This window comes from Gobio gobio (genome assembly GCF_949357685.1).
Source record: "Gobio gobio genome assembly, chromosome: 5".
In the NCBI taxonomy this organism is placed as follows: domain Eukaryota; kingdom Metazoa; phylum Chordata; class Actinopteri; order Cypriniformes; family Gobionidae; genus Gobio; species Gobio gobio.
In genome coordinates this window covers 21,754,847-21,781,166 of record NC_137101.1, presented here as the reverse complement: position 1 = coordinate 21,781,166, position 26,320 = coordinate 21,754,847, and the positions used below count along the sequence as shown (strand labels likewise).

Sequence of the window (26,320 nt, the reverse complement as noted above, 5' to 3'; positions counted from 1 at the left end):
TGCTGCATTTTTAACAGTAAACTAAAGGGAAGAGACAAGGCTGGTGATTTTTTTCTCACTAAAGGGCATGACACTTGAGTGTGTCATGGAGCACACACAGTTAATAATAAAACACACTTCCTCTCTTTCTTGGCCCCACTGCCCTGCAGCGACCCTGAACATGCTCGCGACCGCTGCACCAGAAACCCTGCGCAGTCAACCACAACCCTGCTTTGAAGTTAGCACGCACTTCCTGCAGGTTACAAGAAAATGCAGTCTTTTAGGATCAGAAAAGGGAGGAGGTAAATCTAAGGAAGTCACAAATGAGACAATGATCAAGATGAGCTTACTAAACAGCAAAGTCTTTCTTTTACAGTACCTAAAGTTTACTTTTTTCAGGTTTGACAGGCGGGTCTAGCAAAACCTCAAATGAATCTGCTTGGCGGGGATTTTTAAAAGATCCTCACGTTCTTCATAGTGCCCCGCCTTCCTTCTGTCTCTGCTTCGGTTTCCAGCCAAATGTACTGTATGAAAATTGCTTTCAGAAATCTTGGCATGCTTTTGTTTTGAATGGGTAAAAGTTCATGGCAATCCATACATGTCTATCATTTGCTGACAATTTGAACTGTGCCTTTTTAATATAGTGAAGCCTGAGAAAAGAGCAGTAAAGCAGGGGGAAAACACCAGCCATATATCTGTAACGGAGCACCACACGTGGGGGATAGGGAGTTAATGTACTGCCCCACTCTGTTTCACACAAGGGTTTCTCAGGTGGCCGAGTCTCCCCCGCAAAACCCCCCCTGAAACTGCCCCATGCTTCATTTAACAGATAGAGATCTTAATAGCCTCAGCAAAACTACAACAGCTCGTTCGTAAACTGGAAGTATCAGCCACATGAGAGACATGGTTTGTAATGATAAACCAAACAATATCAAAACAGTGCACATGATTCAGCAAAGTGTGTGATTTCCTTCAGATATTAAAGGGATAGTTCAGCCAAAATGAAAATGCTGTCATCATTTCTTCACCCTCATGTCATTTCAAACTTTTATGGCTTTTTCCATTTCTGGGTGAACTATGCCTTTTAATAAAAAACATAAACAAACCATATAATTTATTTAATATCATCCAAATGCATACACATGCACTACTGCATAATTGCCAGCATGTGGAATACAAATGTCAAGACATGACAGAACTATGGCACCTGCTAAAATTATGCAATGGTCCTCCGGGTATCTGGCTGGTTTATTTCCAAACATTCATTGAATTATAATTCCAAATCAATCAAACAAGAACCGTAATCAGCTTTCTTCTAGAGCAACTTGAGAGCCACCTGTAGAGAAAACCAGTACCTGGTCTAAAGACCAACCCAAACATGGCACATATGGACGAATGCCTGGATTACATGCCATCATCTGTCTCACTGACCTTGCATATCTTGCTCTCCTCTGCCTGTCTGCTGCTACGTGACAAAGTTGTGGCTGGAGCTGGGACCAAGGTTGACCTCCTATCGTGGATCTCCGTCTTGAATGACAGCTGACAGGAGAGCATAGAAGATTCTGTGACCCTGAGCTCCGAGCTCCTGGGTGCCAGTCCATGTGCCATGCTGCTCCTCCCAGGGTTTGGGATGGGCAGTGCAGTGTGGATGGGCTTGGACCCCACAGCCGGCTGCCGGAGTTTCGATGCAACGCCAACTACCGGCATAGTCCCTCAGAATGCAAGTCGAACAGAGAAATAAGGAGGGGAAAAAAGTGGAGGAGTTGTCTCTCGTGGTTTTCTCACACAAGAGAGAGAGAGAGAGAGACAAGAGCCCTGTGTCTGCTCTTGATGTCTGGCAGGGGCTGTAAGAGGTGGGAGGGGGGCAAATGGTCTCTTAAAGAGTACTGCTAACGGGTGAGAGCGTGGACACGCTCATTCTGTTGCCGACAGCGTGTGCTGCTCTCAGTAACTGAGAAGGCTCCTCCACTACACATTCTCCCCTCCTCCTCTCTCTTCCACTCCTCCTCTTCCCTCACCGACAAAGCACCACTACAAAACCAAACAGCTCTCGGGGGCGTGAACTTCCCTGGAAGGTAACCACCACTCTGCTCTCCTCACTGCCTGATTACCCAGATCTGACTGAGTGTGTATCCCTCTTACACACACGCGTATGCACACACTAACTCTCTGGTTCCTCATCTGTCATTTGAAGAACATTCCACAGCAGCGCGTCACACTCTGACTGCAACTGTCAAAACAGTCTCTCCGTAACCCAGCTCAGATCGGTGGACATGGACACCTCACACTGGCTGAAGCTGGAACAACTGAACGCTGTGATGAAAGAACGAGTGCAAAAAGAACCCTCGAAAGACAGTGGAAACATTTGGGGTTGTTTGGAGTAAAAGTAAGTCTGTATATATGTGACAGCCAACACAAACAGATGTTAGAGAAGGTCTACTCTCTTTAATCCCGGAAACAATCCACACTGAAGTTGTTTGTCTAGTTCCCTGGATTTAGCTGCCAAACTCCAATTCGCTGTCTCTCTCTCTTTCTTTTTTTGTGCTGTCAACTTTACTTTCACTCTCATCTCATCTATTATCCCCATCCAGTTTATAGAAATAGTTGGTAAAGAGTCAGAAAGACAGGAAGGCTTGGAGACAGTGGACTGACAACAGAATGTGTCTTAGACATTTTGTGTAGCATTTAGTAACGGGTGAGAGAAGAACATGACAGCATTGCTGACAGCACTGGCACCGACCTCCCTGCTAATTCATGTCAAACAAATAATCAGGGCATTTTCTTGTGTTTAGCCCAGGAGATACGATTCATTTCCCTCTAACAGAGGACAACGAATCATTGCCCATGATCACTAAACAGTCGGTCGTTTTGTACCTGGCAAAGTGCCTGTATACATGAATTTTCAACTATGGTGTGAAACTGAGCAGCCCTTGATGTATTAAAGACTTTATTAAGTGGGCAAAATATGACATGTACCATGGTTTTTAACAGCCGTTAGCCTGGTGTGTGACTTAAAAGAGAGTGAAAGTTTTATATGGAAAGAGCCCATCTGGTTCAGTTTAAAAGCAGGGATGTGTGGAGGAACAGCAAGGATTTCCACCACATCGGAACACTTTAACACAGCAACGTCCAGTTCCTAAGCCTACCCTGAGCACCTACAGTTTATTTAATACCTCATGGGATTGACTCAATGCTCACACAACTAAGCCTATATTCTTGTCTGTTTGGTATATTTAGAATCAAGTGCATTTAATGAGATGGCGAACATCTTTTTTTCCCCATGTTCCTCCTTCATTAACAGCATACTTTACTATGCAATCCACCAATACTGCAAAGCAATGAATGACAATTATACCTTCAATGTGCGAAAATTATATACAATTATATATTGAAAGAAACTGCTTTGATTTCCTCTCCAGGTGCTCAGTGGATCACATGTAACTGAACGCTCCAGGCAGAAGGTCAAATAAAAAAAAAAAAAACATTTTCGCAATGTGTTCCTACTTGAACAGTGAAGCCCGAATTTAATTTTCATGTCTCCCTCGCAGAGTTCATCAAGCTGCCCTGGAGAAGCACTGCTGAACGACAGGCTTCCAGTTACCTGTTTTCCGAATGCACTGCGGTAAATCGGAGCTGAAAGTTTGCCGCTAACTGCCTTAGAAAAGCCAAAGTCAACAGGAGTACAGCAACCTCCGGATTCAGTTCTGTTGAAGATTGGTAGGTCATTGCTAGTGTGCTGTTTAGACATTCAACCGCTTTTCTCCACATCAGGGCCCATACTCTTAGCGGGCTGGTTAAGCGGGACAAAGATCATAAAACATGATGAGGATGTTGATGGGAATGACAGCAATATATTGATGCCGCAGGGTGATGACGGTAATGATAGAGTTCACTCCCTCAGGCCTGTCTAGTGAGGCACAGTTGAAAACTGTGGCTTGTACCTCAGAAGTACCATAATTCCAACAACAAACAATGTGTCTTAAAAGATCGGGCAATACTCCTTGGTGGAGGCAAAGGGCCCTGATAAGAGCTAAATTTACAGCCTAAGTCTCTATTTCTGAATGTGGGCTCAGCAGAGTTGCTCCATTCTAGGTGGCCTCCAAAGCCACAGTGGAGTATCTTGTGGCAGGGAAAAAGGGCATTCCAACAGAACTGGGGAAAAGGGTGGGCTGAGGGAGAAACCTCAAGAAATTTGGGTTGGGGGAGAATTATGGAAGACCCAAAAGCCACAGCCCAAGAGAGGAAATAGGAACTCAGCATCTCAAGACTCAAACCTCCTGGCCAAACATCATAGCATGTGATTAAGTCAACTTGCTGCTTTCCACGAAAGAGCCTGGAAGGAAATCTTCTGCTGTGTTTGCTGAGATACTCTTTTTTCTCTCTGACTGATAAAAGCAAGCATTAATGAACCCAAGCGTGCATTGGGAAATCTCCAGCTGACTAGCTCTTGGTCATCACGTTCATCCATCAATTGGAATTTCGTGAGGGGAATGAGGTGTTTCACCAACAACAAATCCCACCAGTTACAGAAAAAGGAATATCAGGCGGAACCAAATCAGTGGTTCCCGATAATACGGAACATCCCTGCATGGAACCTGACGTCAGAGAGTGGTTCTGACGTTGAAAACAAGCAGGGAAGAGACGGGCAGAAAGACAGACTGAAAAAGAGAACGAGAGGGTTGACCCTCTTACATCCCCTCTGGACCCTCCCCTGTCAATGCAAATCCCTTGAGAGACTGATAGTCACGCACCTGGTCCCCACCACAAGCACATGCTTATCTCTGCTCTGCATATAGGATGGCATGGAAAAGAAAACACACACACAGGGTGATGGAGTCATGGATTCCTACTCCCCAGTCAACCTTTGACGCCCTCCATGGGCTCTCACTCTCTGCCTGATGGGCTACAGGCTTGAGAGATAAGCTTTATGTGGCACTATGATGGTATTCATTTTTCATCATTAGCATCAGAAGAGTGCTTTTCAAGGTTGTCCTACCATGCTAATCCCTGCAAAAACTTCTAGTCTGGAGTGAATCACAGAGTATCAAGACATGACGGGGTTAGAAGTGATGGGAGAACATCTATTCAATTTATTAGTCAACATTTCTTCTTCAGATTGATGTCTTGAGCCCTTGAGGCCACCGTGATGGAGACGAGTAGTGAAACAGATTGAAACAATTCATTTTAGTGGGAGCAATTGTGCTCCATTTCGGATTCAAAGGGGTCGGGACAAATGGAATGTGAACTATCCTTTTTTAAACAGCCAAACTTATAAACACACATTTAACAAAAACGTCAAAGAAATTCCAGCTGCCCGGAGAACATGTTTGGAACGGGTGGCTTGGCCACGTCCCAAAAAGGAGTGGGTGGAAACAACACTACATTGAATCAAAGCCGCATCCTAATCCCAGCAGGAAATATTCTACTTTCACCCAAAAACAGTTCTGCTACTTTCCTACTTAGTGGTCAACTTCATTAACAATCAAACCTCAAAACTTACTAAATGATCAGACACAAGGGTCAATCTAAAAGTGTCTATGATAAAAAAAGGAAAAATCTTTAAAAAAAAATATTAATAATTTAGACACGTGCCAAGTTTGTTTCAGGTAGTTTTGAAACAATTTTATACCTTCTTCAACAAAACTTAATTAAATTTAATTAAATTTAAAATTTAATTAAAATTTAGATTTTATGTTTTATTTTATTTTATTTGTACATTTTAAAGAGAAAATAAAATCAAGACAAATACGTATCAATCACTTCAGAAAAATAAAATACTGTACCAAATTACTTTGGTGCAATCATTCCAAAAATGTCATTCTTTTAAGAATAAATATCAAATTGAATTTGAATCCGAAAACTGACATGATCATCATTGATGAGCTGTTTTCAGGTCATTGTAGGTATAAATTACATTTAAATTTGTATATATTTTTAATAATTTAACATAAGACTATGTTAAGCTAATATAAAGGGAAAAAGGTCAGATCTTTGAGCCACAAATATAAAGAAAATCCCAGCCCTGGTACCATATAAAAAAATGCTAATCTCAGTACACTCTCAGAAAAAAAGGTACAAAAGCTGTCACTGGGGCAGTACCCTTTCAAAAATTAACCATTTGTCCCCAAAGAGTGCATATTAGTACCTGAAAGGTACATATTGGTACCAAAAGTGTACATATTAGTACCTAAAAGGTACATATTGGAACCTTTTTAACTGTCCCAGTGACTGCTTTTGTACCATTTTTTCTGAGAGTGTATACTGCACTTGCGCAACCCTCATTCCTAACACAAAACCGCCATGAAAAAATAAACTATTCTGCAATATTTTTAGCTATTAACTATGGTCTTCCCCCATGTCTTGCTCTCGTTCTTTATTTCTGGTACAATATTTGTTCTCTTTTGAAACATTTTACAACTGGTTTTGAAGAAACTCAAGCAGGGAATCAATGCTCACTTACCAACCAGAACAATAAGCAAGAGTCAGGGATGTACAGTAAGTACAAATGTGCCTATTGTGGTCTAAAAATAACACGAAAGGGAGGTCAGCCATCAATCCGAACCAGGGGAAGAGGCCACCACAACACTGGGCTCGGTCCCAACTAAAGATCCCAGCAGAATAATACTAACATGGACAAGCACAATAGTAGATCAGTGAACACTCAGCTGCCCAGGAGTCGGCAGTTATGTAGCCAAGGTTAGAATAACAAACACAGACAAACTGTTAAAAGTCCAGTCCACTGCAAAAATGACTGAGGGATTATTGGGTCCAAAAATGTGCACACCAGACATTGTGGAAATTAGATTTTATACACACACACTCTTGAATATGTGGTTTACGGGGACTCTCCATAGGCGTAATGGTTTTTATACTGTACCTTAAACCTTATATACTATCCCCCTACACTAACCCTATCCCTAAACCAACCCATCACAGAAAACCTTTGGCACTTTTTGAATTTCAAAATAATATTTATAGTTATTATAAAACAGGAAGTGTCCACATAAACCATGTTTACGTTGTAATACCCATGTCATTATACACATTTGTGTCCTCATAAACCACATATACTGTACCTGTACATACACAAATTACAGGTGCATTTTGAATTACAATGTTTAATCTTCATAATCATAACCAATATCCACACAGCAGGGAATTCAACTTACAATCTAGAGGTCAATGGAAAATGCTCATAAACAACTTGTTTTTTTATTAGAAATAAACATTACTTACATTAAGCTAGGGAGGTCTAATCAAATCTACATACATAACTGAACTATACAAATCAAAATACACAGATATATCATACATACCTGACCAGACCAGGTTCCTGCATTGTTTCTCTGAGGCCCAATATCAAACCCTAACAGATTACATCCACACACACACAGCTGGCTCATCGGTGAGTAGTCTTTTCACATCAACACTAACACACCAGCCTGCATTCCAAGGTGGCTTATCCTGGCACTAGTTGCCTTTAACAAACAGCATGGAGTCACAGCCATCCAATGCCTTACAGGGTAAAAGCATTCACCAAAGCCAAGGATGGGTGGCTTACAAATAGCAGTTAAACCTAACCTCATATAGTAATGAAAAAGTGAGATCTTCCAGCACTGTCATTAAATATATTTTATATTTCTGTTTCAAAATGCAACAGCGGATATCACAAAAAAGAACTAATGGTCAAATAATCACATGTAACAAACACATATAAAATAAAAATGAATGAAATAAAGAGAGTCTCCCAAAGTTCACTTTAGACCGTAATGCCACTCTAGGATTCAGAACAAGATTTACATCGTTTTAGACGTCTTAGTTAAAGTAGCAAAAACAGTCTTTTTAATAAAAAACAATCATGTAAAACTATAGTAACTTCAAGCATTGTCTGGTACAAGAAACCTAATTAATGAGCTGTAAGGGGAGAAAAGCTACAAAAAAGTGGCCCCTTATGCATGACATCTCTATAAAATGTTGATGCCTCCGAGTTGTGTTTACAGCACATTCTCTGCCTACAGTATGTAAACAGGTCTCATCTGTTCTTATTTTAAACTTTCTTTTATACTAGAGTGGCCCTCCTCTCCCCCAGCTTCATTATAGTGTTTGCTGTAGATATCAGCATGTGTGCCTTGTAAATAGCACTCAGTCCCACAGTTTCTACATGCGATAAACATACAGTGCTGTCACCTGTGGCTGCATCTCCTGCTCATTACAGATCGCTCATAACACTGGAGCAGTGCTCCTAGAGAGAGAGATTCTGATTAAAGGGTCCTGTGGTACTCTGCTATCAGTTCCTTGCGCAGGCCTCAGCTCAGCAGCTCCAGATGTGGAGACACTAGGTCATTACTGGAGGCCTCCCATGTGGTGTGTGCAAACTTTCTTCCAGCTCATTACTCCAAACACTCACTGCTCTACGCTAGGGTGTTTGGCTCGTCTGGAGGCTTCGTCTTGATGAGTTTGCGGTTTTTGAGACCAGTCTGCACACTGACCGCTTCAGGTCCCTGGTGGCACACCCACAGACATTTATGAACCGTGTTATGAGCGCCCTCTTGAAAAGTAAAGCATACGTTTGATGCTGGTGTGCTGGTTTTTCTAACAGGCTTCTTAACGGGTTAGTTATTAATTACTCACCCTCATGTCGTTTCAAATCCGTAAGACCTTCGTTCATCTTCGGAACACAAATTAAGATATTTTTGATGAAATCCAAGAGCTCTCTGACCCCTCCATTGCAATGTAATTTCAACTTTCAAGGCCCAGAAAGGTAGTAAAGACATTGTTAAAATAGTCCATGTGACTCCAGTGGTTTAACCTTAATGTTATGAAGTGACGAGAATATTTTTTGTGCGCAAAAACAAACAAAAATAACGATTTTATTCAACAATCTCTTCTCTCCCCTGTCACTCTCTTACGCTATTCACTTTATTGGGCTATTCACAAAGCACAGCGTTTAGCGGCAAAACAGCAGCTCACCATTGGCTGAGCACGATCCTATTATCACATTCATGCGTTGTGGTGTTAACGTGAATTAAGTAGGAGACTGGCACGAAAGATAAGAGTTTGTTGAATAAAGTCATTATTTTTGTTCGTTTTTGCGCACAAAAAGTATTCTCGTCGCTTCATAACATTAAGGATGAACCACTGAAGTCACATGGACTATTTTAACGATCTCTTTACTACCTTTCTGGGACTTGAAAGTTGAAATTACATTGCAGTCTATGGATGGGTCAGAGAGCTCTCAGATTTCATCAAACATATCTAGAATGAAAATACTGATGGACGAAGGTCTTATGGGTTTGGAACAACATGAAGGTGAGTAATCGATGACATGAATGTCATTTTTGGGTGAACTAACCCTTTAACCAACAAGCACTCCATAAAGAATATGCTGCTCGACCTTCTGTAGCAGCTAAATCCTGCTGGTGAACAGCATGGCTTAAGGTTTAAGAACTAGCCTACCAGCTATCCATCATAAACCATGTGTGGCATCACATTTTAAATGTTCAAAGGTTACTTTGAGACACTTATCTTTTCTTATCTTGAAACTTCATCATACTTATATACTCTGCTTTGCTCTCAGGTTTAAATCCAATTTCAGAATACTAGACCCAGAAAAAAGGACATGGGGTAACCAATACACTGTGCTTCCTTAATGTAAAACTAATATTGTATTAAATAATATATATTTTAAAATGTAATTCATTTGAAATATTTTTATAATATTTTTGGACTATATTTTTCTTAGGGCAATCATTCAAATTCCCTATTTTTTTTTTTTTTTTCATTTAAACTTCAAATTCAAATTGGTTTTTGTTGTGATAATTGTTTAAATGCGCATTTTATGCTCACACAACTATTTACTTTTGTTTTTAGTGTGTACTAGAGCCCTTTTAATATTTTTTCCCTTAAAAAACAAATATAGATGTATAATAGTGGCAATTTACTGGTTATAACTTTCTATAACATTAAAATAAGTATCAGCTTATCAGTACACAGCACAGTTTCATTGTTTCCCTGTTGAAAAAAACCCCAGCATGTGCTGGTTTGGGATGTTTTGAAGCACGGTAGCTGGTTTGAGCTGGTCTTAGTTGGTCATGAGCTGGTTTAAACTGGTCCTGAGCTGGTTATAAGCTGGTCATGAGCTGGAGCTAGTTTCTTAGGACCAGCTTAGGACCAGCACTTGACCAGCTTAAACCAGCTCATGACCAGCTAAGGACCAGCTTAAACCAGCTGCCATGCTTCAAAACATACCTAACCAGCATATGCTGTTTTTTTAACAGGGTTGTGCATCCTTATGTGTCAATCAGTCTGCCATTTTTGTCTAAATAGGCAGTTTGTGGCCAAAATGAGGAAAATGCAAAAAAGGGAGGAAGCTGTTCAATACAGACTATTTCCATTGTTACAGAAACATATCACACATTTTCCTGTTTGTCTTCAACAAGATTGGGTTTACCCAGCTGTTTACCTGCAGCTCAACAGGATCATCTTACAATCATCACCCCCAACAGCTGTGATACAAACAGTCTCAGGTTGGCAGTGTCAGAATACCAATTACATACAACATGAGCATAGCTGTGTATAATCTGTGTAAATACTTATGAGATTTAGCACTGTATGGAATGGAAGTGCTGATATTCATCTGCAGAGTAAATGATCCCTCTTCACTCTGTCACTCATTATCAGATAGGTGTGTTTAAATGGGGTTTAGAAGTTTTGGAGTCATCACTTCGGCCTATGTATGTGAGCATGCTAAAAGCTTAATGGGGCTTTGCCCACACAAATTGTGCTGATCAGAGCCTTGCGTGTGCTTGAGTGAAGAGAACAGCTCTTTCATCTGGAGCAGTGTGTTTATGATGGGCTCTGCTCTGTGTAATCATCAGCTATGAGAGTCTCAATCCGCGCCTTCCTCTAAAAACTTAAAATGCCCAAGTGGCCGCGATGCAAGAAGAAAGGCCACTCTAATGGATTCTGACTCATTAGCTACGAAATACTGTATTTACATCAGATGCATTATGCTCTATTACTAATCACCCACGCACACAGATCACTGCTTTGAAGAAATTTTCTCCTCTAAAGCTATTCTAATGTCAGATGCACTAAGATTAGGGGACTTTTTTCTTTTGAACTTCTTTGGAAAGACATTTTAGCGTGACTTAGCTTATGTTTGATATTACAAAGACAGTTAGACCACAAACATGTGCCACATAACATGGTTGGTCAAAATTCTGAATCGGAAAACTGGCTTCTGGGAATTCTACCTGTAAGGCAAACTTTTTTCAAAACTTTCAAACAAGGCTTTTTGAAGCCAATGTTCAACATCTTTCCTACAGTCAAACCAAAATGTATTCGGACACCATCAACATTTTCTCACATTATCACAGTGATGACAGTGATCACAGTGATCTTGATAATGTCAGATAACTTTGATAGAAATGTATTTAATGGATTACAATCAACCAATCAGCTGTTAAATTTAAGTACACAGTTAGATAATACCAATTTGATCAACCAATTACCAAGCAATGCTTCATTTTGTTCAGTCTGTGGTATAAAAGGTCACATTAGCAATTAAAGAAAAAAAACACTTGAGCATAACATGATCAGGTCAAAGTGTCTGAAAAATTTTACCGGTAATTTTACTTTATTTTGCTATCCTCACTTACATAAATGAACTATAGTGTCCTGCACCCACTAGTAAAAAATTATATCTGGTGAATAATTTTTGGTTTGACTGTATTCCAGCTAAAAATTAGTAACATACATTTCTTTGAATTCCAATTCTTTTTTTATTGTACTTCCTTTACATTCAAATTTTTATTGCAATTTTTTCATCCTTTTTGGGATCTTGTGTTATTTTGGTATCATTTATATACTATTATAGTATTTTTGTATAGTATAGTATCTTTTATTTTAATATTTTTAGTTTTCGATTTACATTTTATTTTAGTTTGAGTAATGTTGCTAAGTGATTTTGTCAAATTCATTATTGTTAAATATTTCTATATAGCTTTATTTTCTTCAGTTTTAGTTTTAGTAACTTTAGCACTTTTGCAAAGCCATTCTCAAATCAGCTCTGAATTACACACAACCCTGCTATAAAATAGTAACACTGAATAAAATTACTGTTGGGATACAAAGTGGTCAATATGGGATACAAAGTGGTCTTTTGCTGTCACAGGAGTATGTAAACATAATAACCAATTGTCAGGTTTACAATCTATTAATCTCACAACCAATAACATCTGGCTTCTGCTTGCCAAATGCCATGAATCTAATAGTTTAAGCAGAGTTTCAGAGCCTGTTTGCTTAACTCTTGGAACCGTGTGGCCTCCAGGACATGATTACATGAGATGCTGTGTTTTCTAACACTGGATGTATTGTGTTTGGCCAGGAAGCAGGTCCGGCCTCTGGAACAGTGTCCAGCGATGTGTTAGGTTTGGCACGACAATCCCACCTCCGTCAACATATTCAGATTGTCTTGAGTTCCCACTCCCATTCTCCCCTTACAGATGTACTCGTACACTTGAACAAACTCTTTTGCCTGGGCTACCCCCAAACTCACGGGCGAGATTAACAGGATGTAAACTGTTGTGACAAGCTTATCAGACCTTGACTTGCCTCCAAAAGGCAAGAACAACACAGCGTTTTGGATTAAGGGGTCCACAGGTAATAAATCACAATCTGCTTGGATGTGTCAAACAGATAAAGCCATTAGAAGCAATAATACCCATTGCACCCAGTTTTGAGAATGTGGCCACCGTGTTGTTGTTGTTACAGGGGCCCCGTAACAATTTCTAAGATGGATTCGCCATGGCCAAGATGTGGCCTGAGAGACTCCGAGTTAAAGTTTAGGGACCATGTGGCTAAGTAGTGTGGTGCTGAGAGGTGAAAGCACTCACTTCATTTCTCTTCATTATGGGCTGCTGACGAAAACCAAATGGGAAGCTGGAACCGGCAGGAAGCCAGAGCGCGTGGTGCCCAATTAAGGGCCTGAGCGGGGAACAGGGCATGGCATTGCCAGAGCATAAACAGCAGTGCTAATCTGTGCCATGTCTGCCTTGTGAATGACCCAACACTTCATCATTCATGGGTGGGCACTGGCGCGTGGGGAGAGACCTATAAAAGGCCTGAGAGAGGACGAGGGCCGTCTAATCCTGAGCGTACGTGTGCAGCGCGGCCCCTAGCGAGAAACTGGAGGGGAACCGTAGCCATTTATTCAAATATAAGGGTTGAAAGTGCCAAATTTTAAAAGTAGAAAATATATTTATGTTGAAATAAGTCAAAATACTCCTTTAACTGTGAGATTGTTTGGAATGAGACAGTCCACTGATATGTGTTTGGCCTCTACATTCAAAGAAGCTTTCTGAAGGAGAATGAGTTATGCAAATGGTTTGACATCACATTCGTAAATCTGTTTCAGTTTTTCCACACAGCAGCTTACATGGTCTTATTGTGCAGAGCTTTCCTGCTGTTTGTTTACATTAATGTGCTGCATAACACTATGCGAGTTGATTGATACTAGAAAAGTTTGGCTGGAGGAGAACAATCAGTTTTGTTTGTGTCTTCAAAAAAGCCGATGAATGCATTATCTCAACATCACAGAAGACTCGGTCCAGCATGCAATTTGTAAAGTGCTTTCATCCAATGAGGAAAATGAGTCTGTCTGCAGGTCTAGACGCACGGTGATTGATCGAGTCAGATCATTTCGCAAACACGTCACGGCGTTCCCGCAGATTCAGGGTTTTCTCTTCCTACCTCAGCTCATCAACCTCCTGTCGTTTTAAGACAAACCAGAATGTTCCTGGTTTCATTTTCTTGGCCTCAACAAAAGCCCGGTAAGTAATTAGTCCCACTTTTGGGCTTTTCTTACTTATCTGGAAAGAATGTGGTAGAACTCGCTTCACATGTTTGGCTTTACTGATACGGTGGCTCCAGCAATATTCTTCACTCAGCGACCCGGGCCAAATCAGTTGTTTCCCTTGCTATTGTACCTGTTTATTCAAAGACAGATACGGCATGCTTTGCTCTAGATAAAAAAGCTACCCAAATGCTTAATTATTCTTCACAAAAGCCTACAAAACTGCCTTCTGTTAATTATTCACAGGCTCTGTCATAACATTGCGAATCCTTCACTGGACTCGCTCTGTGAGCATAATGACTCTGCTCTGCTGTGATATGATTTTCAACCCAAACAAATGCTGCCATGGCACACATCAAGCCAGAAGACACAAAATGCAATAGACAAAGAGAGAGACAGCTAGCATATGGTTCAAGCTAAAATTGAGCCAAAGCAGGACCTTCTGACCAAATGATGCAACAAGAATGAATTCATACAGTTGTTAAAATCACATTGTGATGCCACAGGCCTGTGCTCTGGACTGAATTGACAAGAGGACTGTCAAATTTACTGGGGGGGGGGGGGGGGGGGGGTATTATTTCAGGATAATATTCATTCCTGTAGGATCTTTTGATTAGGAAATTACCACAGGTACCAGTCTCCCTGCAGCAACCTGCTTTAAGTGACTTGCTCAAGGGTGCAGTAGCGATATAAAGATAGTGGTGTCAATCAAGCCCAAATTTTTTTAGCTTAATATACTATACGAGAAATAAAGCAGTATATACAGTACATACTACAAAATGTATACTGTATACATTACACACAAATTTGTGTATATGTCCTGTTCCAGAATGACAGTGGCCCTGACAGTGCAAGATCCTAGACTTGAACCCCACTAAACACCTTTGGGGTGAATTGGTATGCAGACTGTAAGCAAGACCGCATCAGCCAACAATAGCGCCTGGACAATAGCGCCTGGCCTCACTGAAGCTTTGGTCTGAAGGAAAGCCTCCCTAGAAGTAGGGCCTGCATAGACTAGTCGGGTAGACTATTTCAACCACTAGTTGGCGCTGTTAGAAGCCATCGAGCACTTGAGCGCGCAATAACAATAATGTTTGACTTAGCGTAAATGAGCGAGCCATTACCACGACCAAAGAGATTATGTGGCAGGATAGTCTCGCATAGCCAGACCTTCAGACTGACGGCAGAAGGTCTGGACTCCATCGCAGCTTTCATTGGCATGTAAACTTGACATGTAAAGCAACCAATCACAGTTCGTCTTGTTCCGCGTCATGTTTAAGGGCATGTTAATGAAAAGTCAATGTCCCAGACCAGCGTGCATCTAATAAATTATTAATTTAAGAACCTTGAGCAAGTTTATTGCAACTTCACACACTTTTGAAAATCCAGCGTTTAGTTGATCCTGATAAGCGCTCATTGTTACAGTTGTAAATGCGGCGGCTTTCCTCTTCCATGAGGGGGTTTAGCGTCAATACGGCTTTGTTTTCAGGCAGACTGTGACACATATGTCTCCCGGAAATCCTGTAGAATTCAACCAATCAGAAACTTTGAAACTTCCCAAGCATTTCCAATTTTGTGTGCCTTATGCATCAGACGTTCAGTCAACAGTCCATGGGCATGACGTCTGAGGCTGTGAGTAGAGGCAGGAGGACGGTGACAGTGAATAGACTTCATTAATTTTGTCTTATTCTATTATAAACAATTTTGAACCGGTTGAGTGAAGATCTCAAATGATGTGAGTATAGATCCATTAGTGTTTTTACTTTTGAAGACCAGCAAAATGTTATGTGAGAAGGCTAATGTTGTACAATACCCATGGGTTAACTGTTTTTATTAATATATGTATGCAGTATTCTCAACGTCAAAGATGCAGATGTTAAGGTTATAATGTTCCGTGTCAATTTACAATTTTATTTTGCGTATGTTAAATACAAAATGAAATGTAAGAGATGTAACTGTTGCAAACACTGGGCTGTCAATTAATAAACACTTGTTGACATAAAAATTTTTTTAATGGTAACATGAACCACGAGTAGTCGAGTAACTTGGGTATTAATTTGATAAGTAAACGACTAGGAGAAATCAGTAGTTTTGGTTTGCTGCCATAACAGCTTCCACTCTTCTAGATAGGGGTTTCTAGAAGAGTGGAAGCTGTTATGGCAGCAAACCTTTTAATGCCAATGGTTTTCCAATTAAATTCTAAATAGGTAAATATGAGCATCCATTTCATTTTTGGCAACATATCCCCGGTTTCACAGACAAGGCTTAAGCTAGTCCTAAGCCCCGTTTCCACCGAAAGGACCCAGAACTATTTGTCCCAGGAAGATTTTTCCCCCAGACCTACTGCTGTCTGCGTTTCCAAGATTAGTCCGGTGACGTAGGACTGCGCGCGACTTTACAGTTCCCACTGGATTTCAAATAAATTGCAAATAAATTTAATAAAGCCTGAACCTCGTCGGCCCGTTGGTTGTTATTTTTTAAACTCCATTGTTGATTCGAATAGCAATAAACTCTTACTACACACACCAGAAGAGACTTAATAAACAGTGGTTGAAATAAAATGCTGCGTTGAGTCGACCAATCAAAATGCTGCGTGAACTCAACCAATCAGTGTGTTCAGCGCCCAAGTCCCACCCCGAAAGTTTCTGAACTTTGAAAAAGTACTACCTCGCGAGCAGGGCCGTTTTGAGGGGGAAATCTTTACCCAGAACTTTACTTAGACCCCGGTTCCTGCGGTCGAAACACACTGAGTACCAACCCAAAGTCCCTAGTTCCTGGGGAAAGTTCCTGCGGTCGAAACGCGGCTCTAGTCTAAAATCTATGTTTGAGCAGTCTTAACTGAAAGCAACTTGCACTGAGTTGCACTCAGTGTCATTGTTTTGTCTCAAGATGCACCAGTAATGTTTTTTTTTTCTAGGGCACGTTTTTAAAAGCTACTTAAATGTCCTAATTGAACTAAGGCCTAATCCTGGCTTAGTCTAAGCCCTGTCTGTGAAACCGGGCCATAGTGTTTCAGTGTCTCTAAAGCTTGTAGGGTAAACGTTCTTATAATAGGACCAAGTTACATGAGGGACTGTGCTTGAGTTTGATCTTCAACAGCCAGTGAGATCTCGGATTCAAAGGCAGGAGGCTCTCTGGGAAATACTCTGATCACTGAGCTGTGAAATTACCGCAAATACACAAGAAATCTCTCCTTTTCTTACTCTCAGAATGTTAATTTCAAAGAAACCCTTCCGAGTGCTACGCTTAGATTGCAGCATTACCATTTTGAGCACTCCATACACAGCACACATACATAAACAGAAAAAAACGTACTATAAGTTTCATTCAGAAAAAGAATGTGGTGTTGCCAAAAATGAACGCACCGTATATAGAAACTGAGAGACATGCATTAATACTCAGTTAAAATGATTTTTATACACCACAGAAAAGCTGCACGAGGCCAAGTGCAAATGACAGAAAAACACAAATACACTAACACATACACAAACAACAAAAAGGCCATGGATAAATGTATAAATCAGCTAAATATGGCTTGCAGAAAACCTCAAAAACAGTAAATGCAGGGTGAGAGAGAAGCCATAATTAGATCCACGTAATGATTTTCCTCAGTCGTTTGTAGTTTTCCTTCTTTTTATTTCTTTTAACCCAGAGCAACATTCTCTGCACACCCACTTAAACATGAGGTCAGCGGGGAGCTCGGGCTTGGCCGGGCCTCATCAGTGGGAAAGAGCTTCTCTCAGCTTAATACCACTGGAGACGCTGAACGGGAGCATGGAGAAATACACTCGGCAGGCAGCTAATAGCAGAGGGGGGAGACACTTTTGGCAAATGCTAGCGAGATGCTCCGCTGAATGTTTGCACAAATGGGATTGCACCTACTAATTATGGTAACGGAGTGCACTTAAAGGCTGACGTATGGACAAACTGTTGTGGTGAGCTGGCATGGACGACAGGCCGAGGTCGTGAGGTTCCAGGGATAAGCCAAGACTCTGTTATCCTGGTGTAACTCTTTTGGTGGCAGAAATGTTGTAGGCCTCATGGCTGACGTGATGATCAGTGTATGAGGTTATCTCACGAAACCTGTCAAGAACATCTCCGGGTCATATCAAAAAACAAAATAAAGAAATGAAGCGTATTTTAATACAATTAACATTATACATTGTGAAATTGAAGGTACAATTCTCACTACTGTTATGCAATAATAATAATAATAATAATAATAATAATAATAATAATACAATTATTATTTATATCTAGTTTATTTTCGTAAAAATATAAATATATTACTGTTGTTAAATGTTGCTGGTTTAAAAAATATTTTTTATTTAAAAATAAATAAATAAAAAATGAAAAAATAAAATAAATAATACATTAAGAGAATATCTTTTGTTTCCGTTTTAAAATGCAACAGCGGATATCACAAAAAAACATTTGATGAATATATAACTCAAATAAAATAAACAGGCTTAATTTTAATCATACAAAATAGTTCTTTTATTCCTTTCCTTTTGATTTGGGGGTGAACTGAGAACTGAGGTTTTGTGAAATTCATTGAGCAGACCTTGTGATGTCAACACATAAGGATTGTGTTCCATTGCAACCAAAATTCAACCTCAGGTTGTGTTATCGAGTCAAAGCGTGACGGATACACTGCTAATTTGCTTGAATGATACTGCTATCCCTTCCATGGCATGTATCAGACAGCAGTATCCAGACAAACTCTAATCTAATCATTTTGGGGCTCCAAACACAGCTGGGTATCTGCAGAAGTACAGATAACAACTGTTCTAAACACGAAAGTCTGTGACTATTCCAGGCACTGAACTTCAAGGCATTATGCCTGCTTGTAAAACACTGCAGTGCACCACTAAGAAAAAGGCTGTCTGCGTTGGACTACAGATAGAGTACATCTAAAACTGGCACCGACATACTCACAGAAGAAGACCTTTCCCCTGTAGACCTCTGCTGATTCAATATAAATGAACAGAGACTGTGTGGGCTATAGATCTGACGGCAAGACTTCTATAGCGGAATACCCAGTGGACTCCATCTCTTATAGCAGCATTGTGTAAGCCTGTCCCATTGAATGCACAGTAAGCATGGATAGAGAGACTTATTAAAAACTAAGTTCTTCTGTGACCAAGCATTTATGTCATTTTCTTACCTTCATGTTATCCAAATTATGGAATTGGCCACTCCAGTATAGTTTAGTGTCACTGACGTGAAATAGTGGTTATATGCAAATTATATTTGAGATTTTCAGTGAAAAACAACTTAAATTTTAGTCACTTACATACAATGTGCTTTACAACCACACTTACATGTGGTGCTTTTTTAGCCTTAAAATATGAGATATGACAGTCAAGAGATTAGCATTCACATAATTCAAAAGGTTTACTTTTTGTGTTTAGTGGTAGAACAAAAGTTCCATGAATTTGGAAAAATATGAGTGAGTAAAAGATGGCAATTTTCTTTTTGCATCAAGTATTTGTTTAAGGATAGTAAGTTTGAGATTATAAACGCTAAGCAGACATGCCAATGGGGAAAACGCCACAATGAGTTTGATCTGTCGATAGCCTGCCTAATGTGTGGGTAAAGAAAGAAAGCTACATGTGTTTTTGCATCTTCAAACTAAGATAAAGACAGATGAGAGCTCACAAACTTGATGGGGTTGTAATGGTAAACAGGTAAAAAAAAAAAGCTAATGGGAAAAAAGGTTTGAGAGTGTCTAGAAAGAAAGAATTGTATGCATGTCCGACAGCGAAACAAAATCCTAATCCATAAGTGGTAATGAATGGGATCATGTACTAAAAAGCACCTAAGGATAAGTAAGCTTGTTCATAATGGATGCCCAGAATATCCACAGAGGTTTGTCAGAATGACCTGGTAAAGCGACTGGCTTAGTTTCACTGTTCTTTAAAACTTATGCTCTATTGCTAATACTCTGTGGTAAAAAGAGCTCTCACATCGGATTAAAACCACAGTATTCTTCAACAATGACACTTGAGTCTCAAGCTGCCACAATAATTACAAACACGTTCTCGTAAACCGTAACCGGAGCGTTTGTGGTGTGAAACAAAGCCTTGTTTCTGTATTCCCATTAGCACAGACAAAAGACAACCAAATAAACACACATATTCACACACAGAGGTTGACAGAGACTGCACTGGCTGATATCTATAACATGTGTCAGTCCCACAGGAGTCACAACATGAACAGGAAGAGAGAATGGTATAAATCTAGAAAAATAAATTAAAAAAAAAAATTTACCATGAAAAAAATTGTTACAGTTAGGAAGAATTTTTATACATTCCATTTTTATAGAAATTTCCCAATTGCTGGCAAGGTTTTCTGCAGCAATTGCCACCACAACGATATAATTACCCAAATTACCATGGTGGTGGAGTAGGATGGTGGGTTTGCATCTCTTTAAAATAAATGCTAAGAGCAGCCAACTGTGACATCCAATACATTTCAAGAAACCATGCTATTTCATAATTTCCAATTAAATTCATGTAACTCCTTTCATTACAGCTGCTTTTCCTCTATCAACTTACAACACGGTAATATAAATGTCTGTCATTAATCAATGTGTTTCCTATCATATTACTGGAATACCATCAACAAAATGCCTCATTCTATATTCCTACACTACTGTACATGAAGCTCATTTATCTATACGACAGTCAGGAAATGCCTGGCCGCAAGTAACCAATGCAGACATCTTTAAGCTGAACTATGGCGACTTGATTGATGCGAGTACATATATATCCAGGCCTCAGGCAAATTATGATATTTTGGCAGTATATAGTTGTAAAATGCCACAGGACGTTAAAATAAGGTCTAAAATCAAAGGAAAAGGGAGGGAGTGGAGGGAGAGAGGGAGAGAGAGAGAGAGAGAAAGAGAGAGAGAGAGAGGAATGCCATCGAAACCTTGGAATATGTGGAATATCCCACTTGCTCTGACGGAGTTGTGAGTCAGAACTAGTCACGCTGCCACACGGCAGCTATTCATTCATGAAGTGCTTTTTAATGAGACCCTTGTGAGTGCGGATTTTTACTGTGATTATGGCCTTGGAAGGCGGCCTGCATTTTTCGAACCGTATTTAAGCCTGCTTGCAAGAACTATAGCCAGTTTTGAAGAAGGTTAGTGCATCCTGGTTTGAGAGAGGACTTGGTTTTCCCAGCTCTGCTGGGCATCTGTGCGGCAGAGTCCACACCACACTAGAGCAGTTTATCCTGGGTCGGTATCGCACTCTGGCTGGGAAACTGTTAGGAAACAGGCACAGACCACTCAAACAAACCAGCCATGCTGGGAAAGCTTGCGCATAATCATCTTCAAACCCACACAATTTTATTCAACGGCACACTGGAGTGATTACACAAAACTTTCCCAAGAACAAAGCATTGCGTAACATTCACTTTTGCTTTCTCTTTCACTCTTTCAGTAGCCGATGCTTGTTTCCCAGCCTTGAAGAAGGCATGAGATTTAGAGACCTTGTTGCAAGGCACTGTGGGTTGGCTAATCTGGGATGTGCCGCATGGAGGATTACATGAAAACAGGGAAGCGTTGAACTGAGGACGGGAGGAAGAGAGGGATGAAGTTATTCCCTTCATTTGTTCCTTGGAAAAGATCCGCACATGCTCGCAGCAGCTGCGGAGAAGAGCTGCAATGAGAAAACACAAAGATGAGCCAGGAAGTGGATCAGAAACGCAGCTGCATCCTAACAACCCACTGACACGTGTGACGAAGCAGTTGCACATGCTGTTAGTCAGCATCCAGCGTCCCGGAGAGCTTCTCCACACGAAAGCGAGGAGAGAGAGATGGACGTGGCAGCACCATCAAGACGTCAAGCTGTGCTCTGCAGAGACTGGATGAAAACTCCAGGCAGAGGCAGGCATGACAAATGCAAGACTTTATTGAACACGGCAATATGAAGTACTCCAGTCATTGGACAATAGTTAAAATCAGGTAACTCTTTTGCCTACGTAAGCATTTTGTCTGGGAAGGGAAAAGAGCAGAGAGTTGAAGTCAAAGGTTAATAGCCCTCATTTACTCCTCATAATGCCTTTTGAGGAAGTGGAGGCTCATTGTGTGCGTTACAGGTCTGTGCAGGCATTAAATCGAAGCATGAATTCACCCTGTAAATGAGGCCCTGTGACTTCACCTGACCCGACCTGGTACTGTCAAATACAAAAACCTTTTATTTCCTCTCTGAGGTAATGGACCTAGAAGCATAGGCAATAAAGCTGAAAGATTGTGTAGCCAAATGTGGCCACATATAGCAACTATACAACACATTAACACATAAAATATCTATTGCTTCTTTCAAGTCATTTGAAAATGATCACATTTACAAGAAAACTGCACATCTGTCACAATGTCTTAATTACCACTGGGACATTTCCTTTAGCGTCGAGTTTGGTATCAGTAAAAGTCGACCAAATCGAAATCGGTCATTACACTCTAAAAAAAATGGTGCTATATAGTACTAAAGGTGGTCATGTGGCTCGTAATCATAGGGGAAGTGCTGTATAGCAGCAAGTCTTGGTGCTGTAGTGGTTCTTCAGCAGTTCTTTGGGATGACTGAGGTGCTATATAGCACCACTGCCGTACAAAGAACCTGTTAAGCCCCTTTAAAGGTTCTTTATGAGGCAAAGAACCAATGTTGGTGCATTTTTGTTGAAGAAATAAAATGCGATATGGCACCTCTTATGGGTTCTAAATAGCACCTTTTGACAAAGGTGCTGTAGAGCACCTTTAAAAAATATGGTTCTATATAGCACCAAAAGTGGTTCCCCTATGATTTCGAGCCAAGAACCACTTTTTTTTTTTTAGAGTGTACTTCTTTTTTTGTGAGTGTTAGAGGAGGTAACTCACTGCATCTGACCCAAATATGCAAAACGAGTTAGCAAAAGCTAGCCATTCAAATGTCCATACATCTCATTGACATTGATCTCCCATCAGTCTCAGGTCTGGCAGCAGACCTCCCATGGGTTGTATGTTAGAACAAGAGCGAGTGAACAAGAGAAAGAAAGCGACTGAACAAGATGCAAAGAGAGTAGTTTATTTAGCTCCCTCCTGTCTGTGAGAGGCCTGCTAACATTAGTTCTGGGTGATTTGGGTAATTATTCCAACAGCAGCTGAAAGTGCTTGGACAAATAACAGCGGTGCCACCCAATCTCAAAGACGCTGAGTGAGCAGGTAGCATAACTCTCTTGTAACCAAACCAGGACTAACCTTCACACCCGGTCTATAATACATTCAAATGATCAAGAGGCATCACTGACTGCATGCGTCCACTGCGACGCCTCCACACTGCAGTAAACAGGAAAGTTTTATGATGTACGCACATCAGCATGGGAAAATAGTAAGAGGATTTTAAGTAGCACTGACTCAGCATTTTCTCCCATGAATAAGTAAATGGAGCAGAGCATTTTCTGGCTAAATCTAAACTGAATCTAGTGTTGTGGTTGACAGTGATGGACAAGTGTGGTAGTTACGGAGGAAACAAGAAAAGAATGGTTGTTGAAATCTGGCTAGTGTACTCATTCCTTCGAGGTTAGTGGGTAGAGGGAGAGATTGAGTAATAATGGACTGTGATAGGAATACAGATATTGAAGAAAGTTCATCACAGTTGACATAAAATTATTTGCAATACAATCAAAATATATGCTTTCTTAGAATGTGCGTAATACATAAAGATTGAACCCATGACCTTTGTATTGTAAGTGCAGTGCTCTACCTGTTGATCTATAACAGACAAAGCAGACCAGATCATTCGAGTCAGAGTAAAGGCCGACACCAGAAGAGTGTCCTCCAGAACCCATGAAAATATCTTGACTTGGACTCGAATTAGCTTCTCTCGACTACATCACCTACATCTTTAGTTACTTTAAAGACATTAAAGAACCAAGAACAAAACTTTTAGTTTCTCAAGCTATTTCTCTTGGGATATTGTCCAAACATAATGAGCAATAACTGAATTACTTTTTCCCCAGAAGTGGTTCTCAGACATCAAGGTGATTTGATGGTAAGAGGTCATAAATCGTTGATTGTGGGTGTGCTGGTCCTGTGCTGAGTGGGTTGTTGAGCTGTCATTATCTGCCATTAGACTAATGCAGGCAGTCGCTAAGCCCTTGTCAGACCTCAAGTCGGTTCCTGCAGCCCTTGTCTGCTGTCCGTGGGAGAACACAGTCATTTAACATTCGCTGTCTGATCTTCATTAGCCGTGAGATTGTCCAAACATGGCACAAACCTCACCACCCACAAATCTCAGTACTCAAACTCACATTTCAATGTCCATATGTGAAGCCTAATTGACATTCCTGTAACACAGGACAAGAATCTGCTTTTTTATCAGATCAGATGTGTTTGAAACTATATTTTAAGGCTGCAAACACAGTCTAAACATTTATTCTAAATTAAAGGGGTGGTAAACCACGATTTCACTATTCTAACTTTAGCTAGCGTGTAATGTTGCTGCTTGAGCATAAACAACATCTGCAAAGTTACGTTCAAAGTTTAAAGCAAAGGGAGATATTTGCTTTTAAAGAAATCAATTTCTAAGGACTACAGTAAACAGACATAAAGACATTCCTCCAGGGTTGCTGACATCACCAGCCCCAATATTTACATAAATCCCTCCTCCGAGAATAAGGGGGGGGCGAGGCCATTTTGTATCGCTGCATTGTTGTGATTAGTAGGCTGGAGTGTTGTTGCCGCAATGCTGACGAAACGCTGTTATTTTCATCCGGATTGCAGGTCTGGGGTACTTGCTTTGTTCAGCCTTCCTAGGGACGGGGGTGCGTTGCAGTACGATTAACATACAGCATGTTATATGCATGTGTGTATGAGACAGCGGGGAACAGGTCGCATTTGCAGCAGATATATGCTGCCCATCATAAATCAAAGCACGAGAAAGACAGGGGTCGGAGGAGAAGACCGGAAAATGTGACATAAAGGACAATATTCGTCTGTATTTGAAATTCACGCGGCTCCCGCTGCACATTTCACGGAGGAAAGCTTCCACAATCTTTGCGAGTTCAATGCAGGATTCGCACAACGGCTTGTCCTGAAAGATGGATTTAAAAACAGAATCTATTTACGGGCCACAACCTGTAAGTCTGATTTATTTTTCATCAATGTGTTTTCCTGTAATAGGTTGTAGCAAGGAAGTAAACAGATGACAACGCTGTTCTGCAAACAAGTCTGTTAAATGCTCATTCATACTTAACGTTATCCGACGAACACCTAACGTTACAAACACTAACGTTAAAATCTCAACAGCGAACTTGACATTAGTGTAAATTATTCTTTGATTAGAGCTTTTATGTATTGTTTATCTACAGGCATGCTAAACATGGTTCTGTGTTTGATTTGGCTACTAGTAAAGCCAATGTTTAGTGTTCGTTTTGGGTTAATAGTTCTTGCGACAGATATTTGGTTATAATTGTTCTAAAAATACAAAAGTAACAGTGCCATTCAGTAGCGATCACTATAGATCCGCAGTCTTTACTCTTGAGGAATGAACAGGATCTGCTCGATCATCTTCACTAAAATGTTCTTTGTCTGATTCGGGCTCAGATTGGTATGGTTTTATTGACGCCATTGTTTCTAATACTGACCAAAGCACAGTCTACCGGTAAAGGTAAGGGGCGTGATGTTTCCGACAAACATGCACTAGGCGGTTAGCGAATCACAACACACTGGGCCAGCTAACCAATCTGAGCCCATTGCGTATTTTTGAGGGACTGGCTTCATAGAACCCGGAAACCATCAGCCCGTTTTTACAAGGAGGGACAGAGCAGTGTAGAATAAAGGTCAAAAATATGAAAAATAATGATTTTTTTTAAAAAACGAAGCATGAACACGTTACAGTGCACCCCACAAACACAATCAAGCCTTCGAAAGAATGTGTTTTACCACCCCTTTAATACAAATTCATATTTTAAATATGAAATGATTGAATATTAATTAATAATAAAAAGCTAAAAAGTGAAACAGTTTCATAAAAAAATAAATGCACATAAAAAACTAAAACAAAATAAGAAAATTAAATAAGAAAAAATTAGTGGCACAAAAAATGTTTGACACTTGACTGATCAGGGTATTATCAAATTAATTTTAAATTATACAAGGAAAAATGTAAAATAATGTGCTGCCATACTGCACTTTGGTATGAAGTTCATGTTAAATATGAGATTGTGGGACAGGGCTATTCAATTTCTCATTGAAAATTTATGGGAATTTATTCTCAAAGATAAGCCTGGAAGCCATAAAGATATTATCATCCAATAACTGTGTCATCAAGCAGCCTGCAGGTCTTAATGCATTTGAAGCACGCCGTGAAATCCAGACAAAGCAAATCCAAACAGAGCGCATACAAATAAAACACACATATACATTCACGTGCACACATATAGAGGGGCTTTATGTTAGAATGCTTTATGGATTAAGGTCGCTAACAATCATCATCAGAA

At 40.3% G+C, this 26,320-nt stretch overlaps 1 protein-coding gene and 1 long non-coding RNA gene across 2 annotated transcripts in view; one reads left to right on the top strand and one right to left on the bottom strand.

Annotated features, from left to right (window-relative positions):
- Window positions 1-2,108, bottom strand: part of nav3 (neuron navigator 3) — a 170,504-nt gene extending 168,396 nt beyond the window's left edge. Inside the window, exon 1 of the mRNA XM_079817471.1 lies at window positions 1,411-2,108. Within this exon, the coding sequence (XP_079673597.1) occupies window positions 1,411-1,686 (276 nt within the window). The 5' untranslated portion in view covers window positions 1,687-2,108. The remainder of the gene's footprint in view (window positions 1-1,410) is intronic.
- On the top strand, window positions 2,025-5,539 carry LOC307126779. The gene is made up of 3 exons (XR_013816537.1): window positions 2,025-2,365; window positions 3,399-3,440; window positions 3,528-5,539. It is a non-coding gene; the product is annotated as an uncharacterized lncRNA (long non-coding RNA).
- The last annotated feature ends 20,781 nt before the right edge of the window (window positions 5,540-26,320 follow it).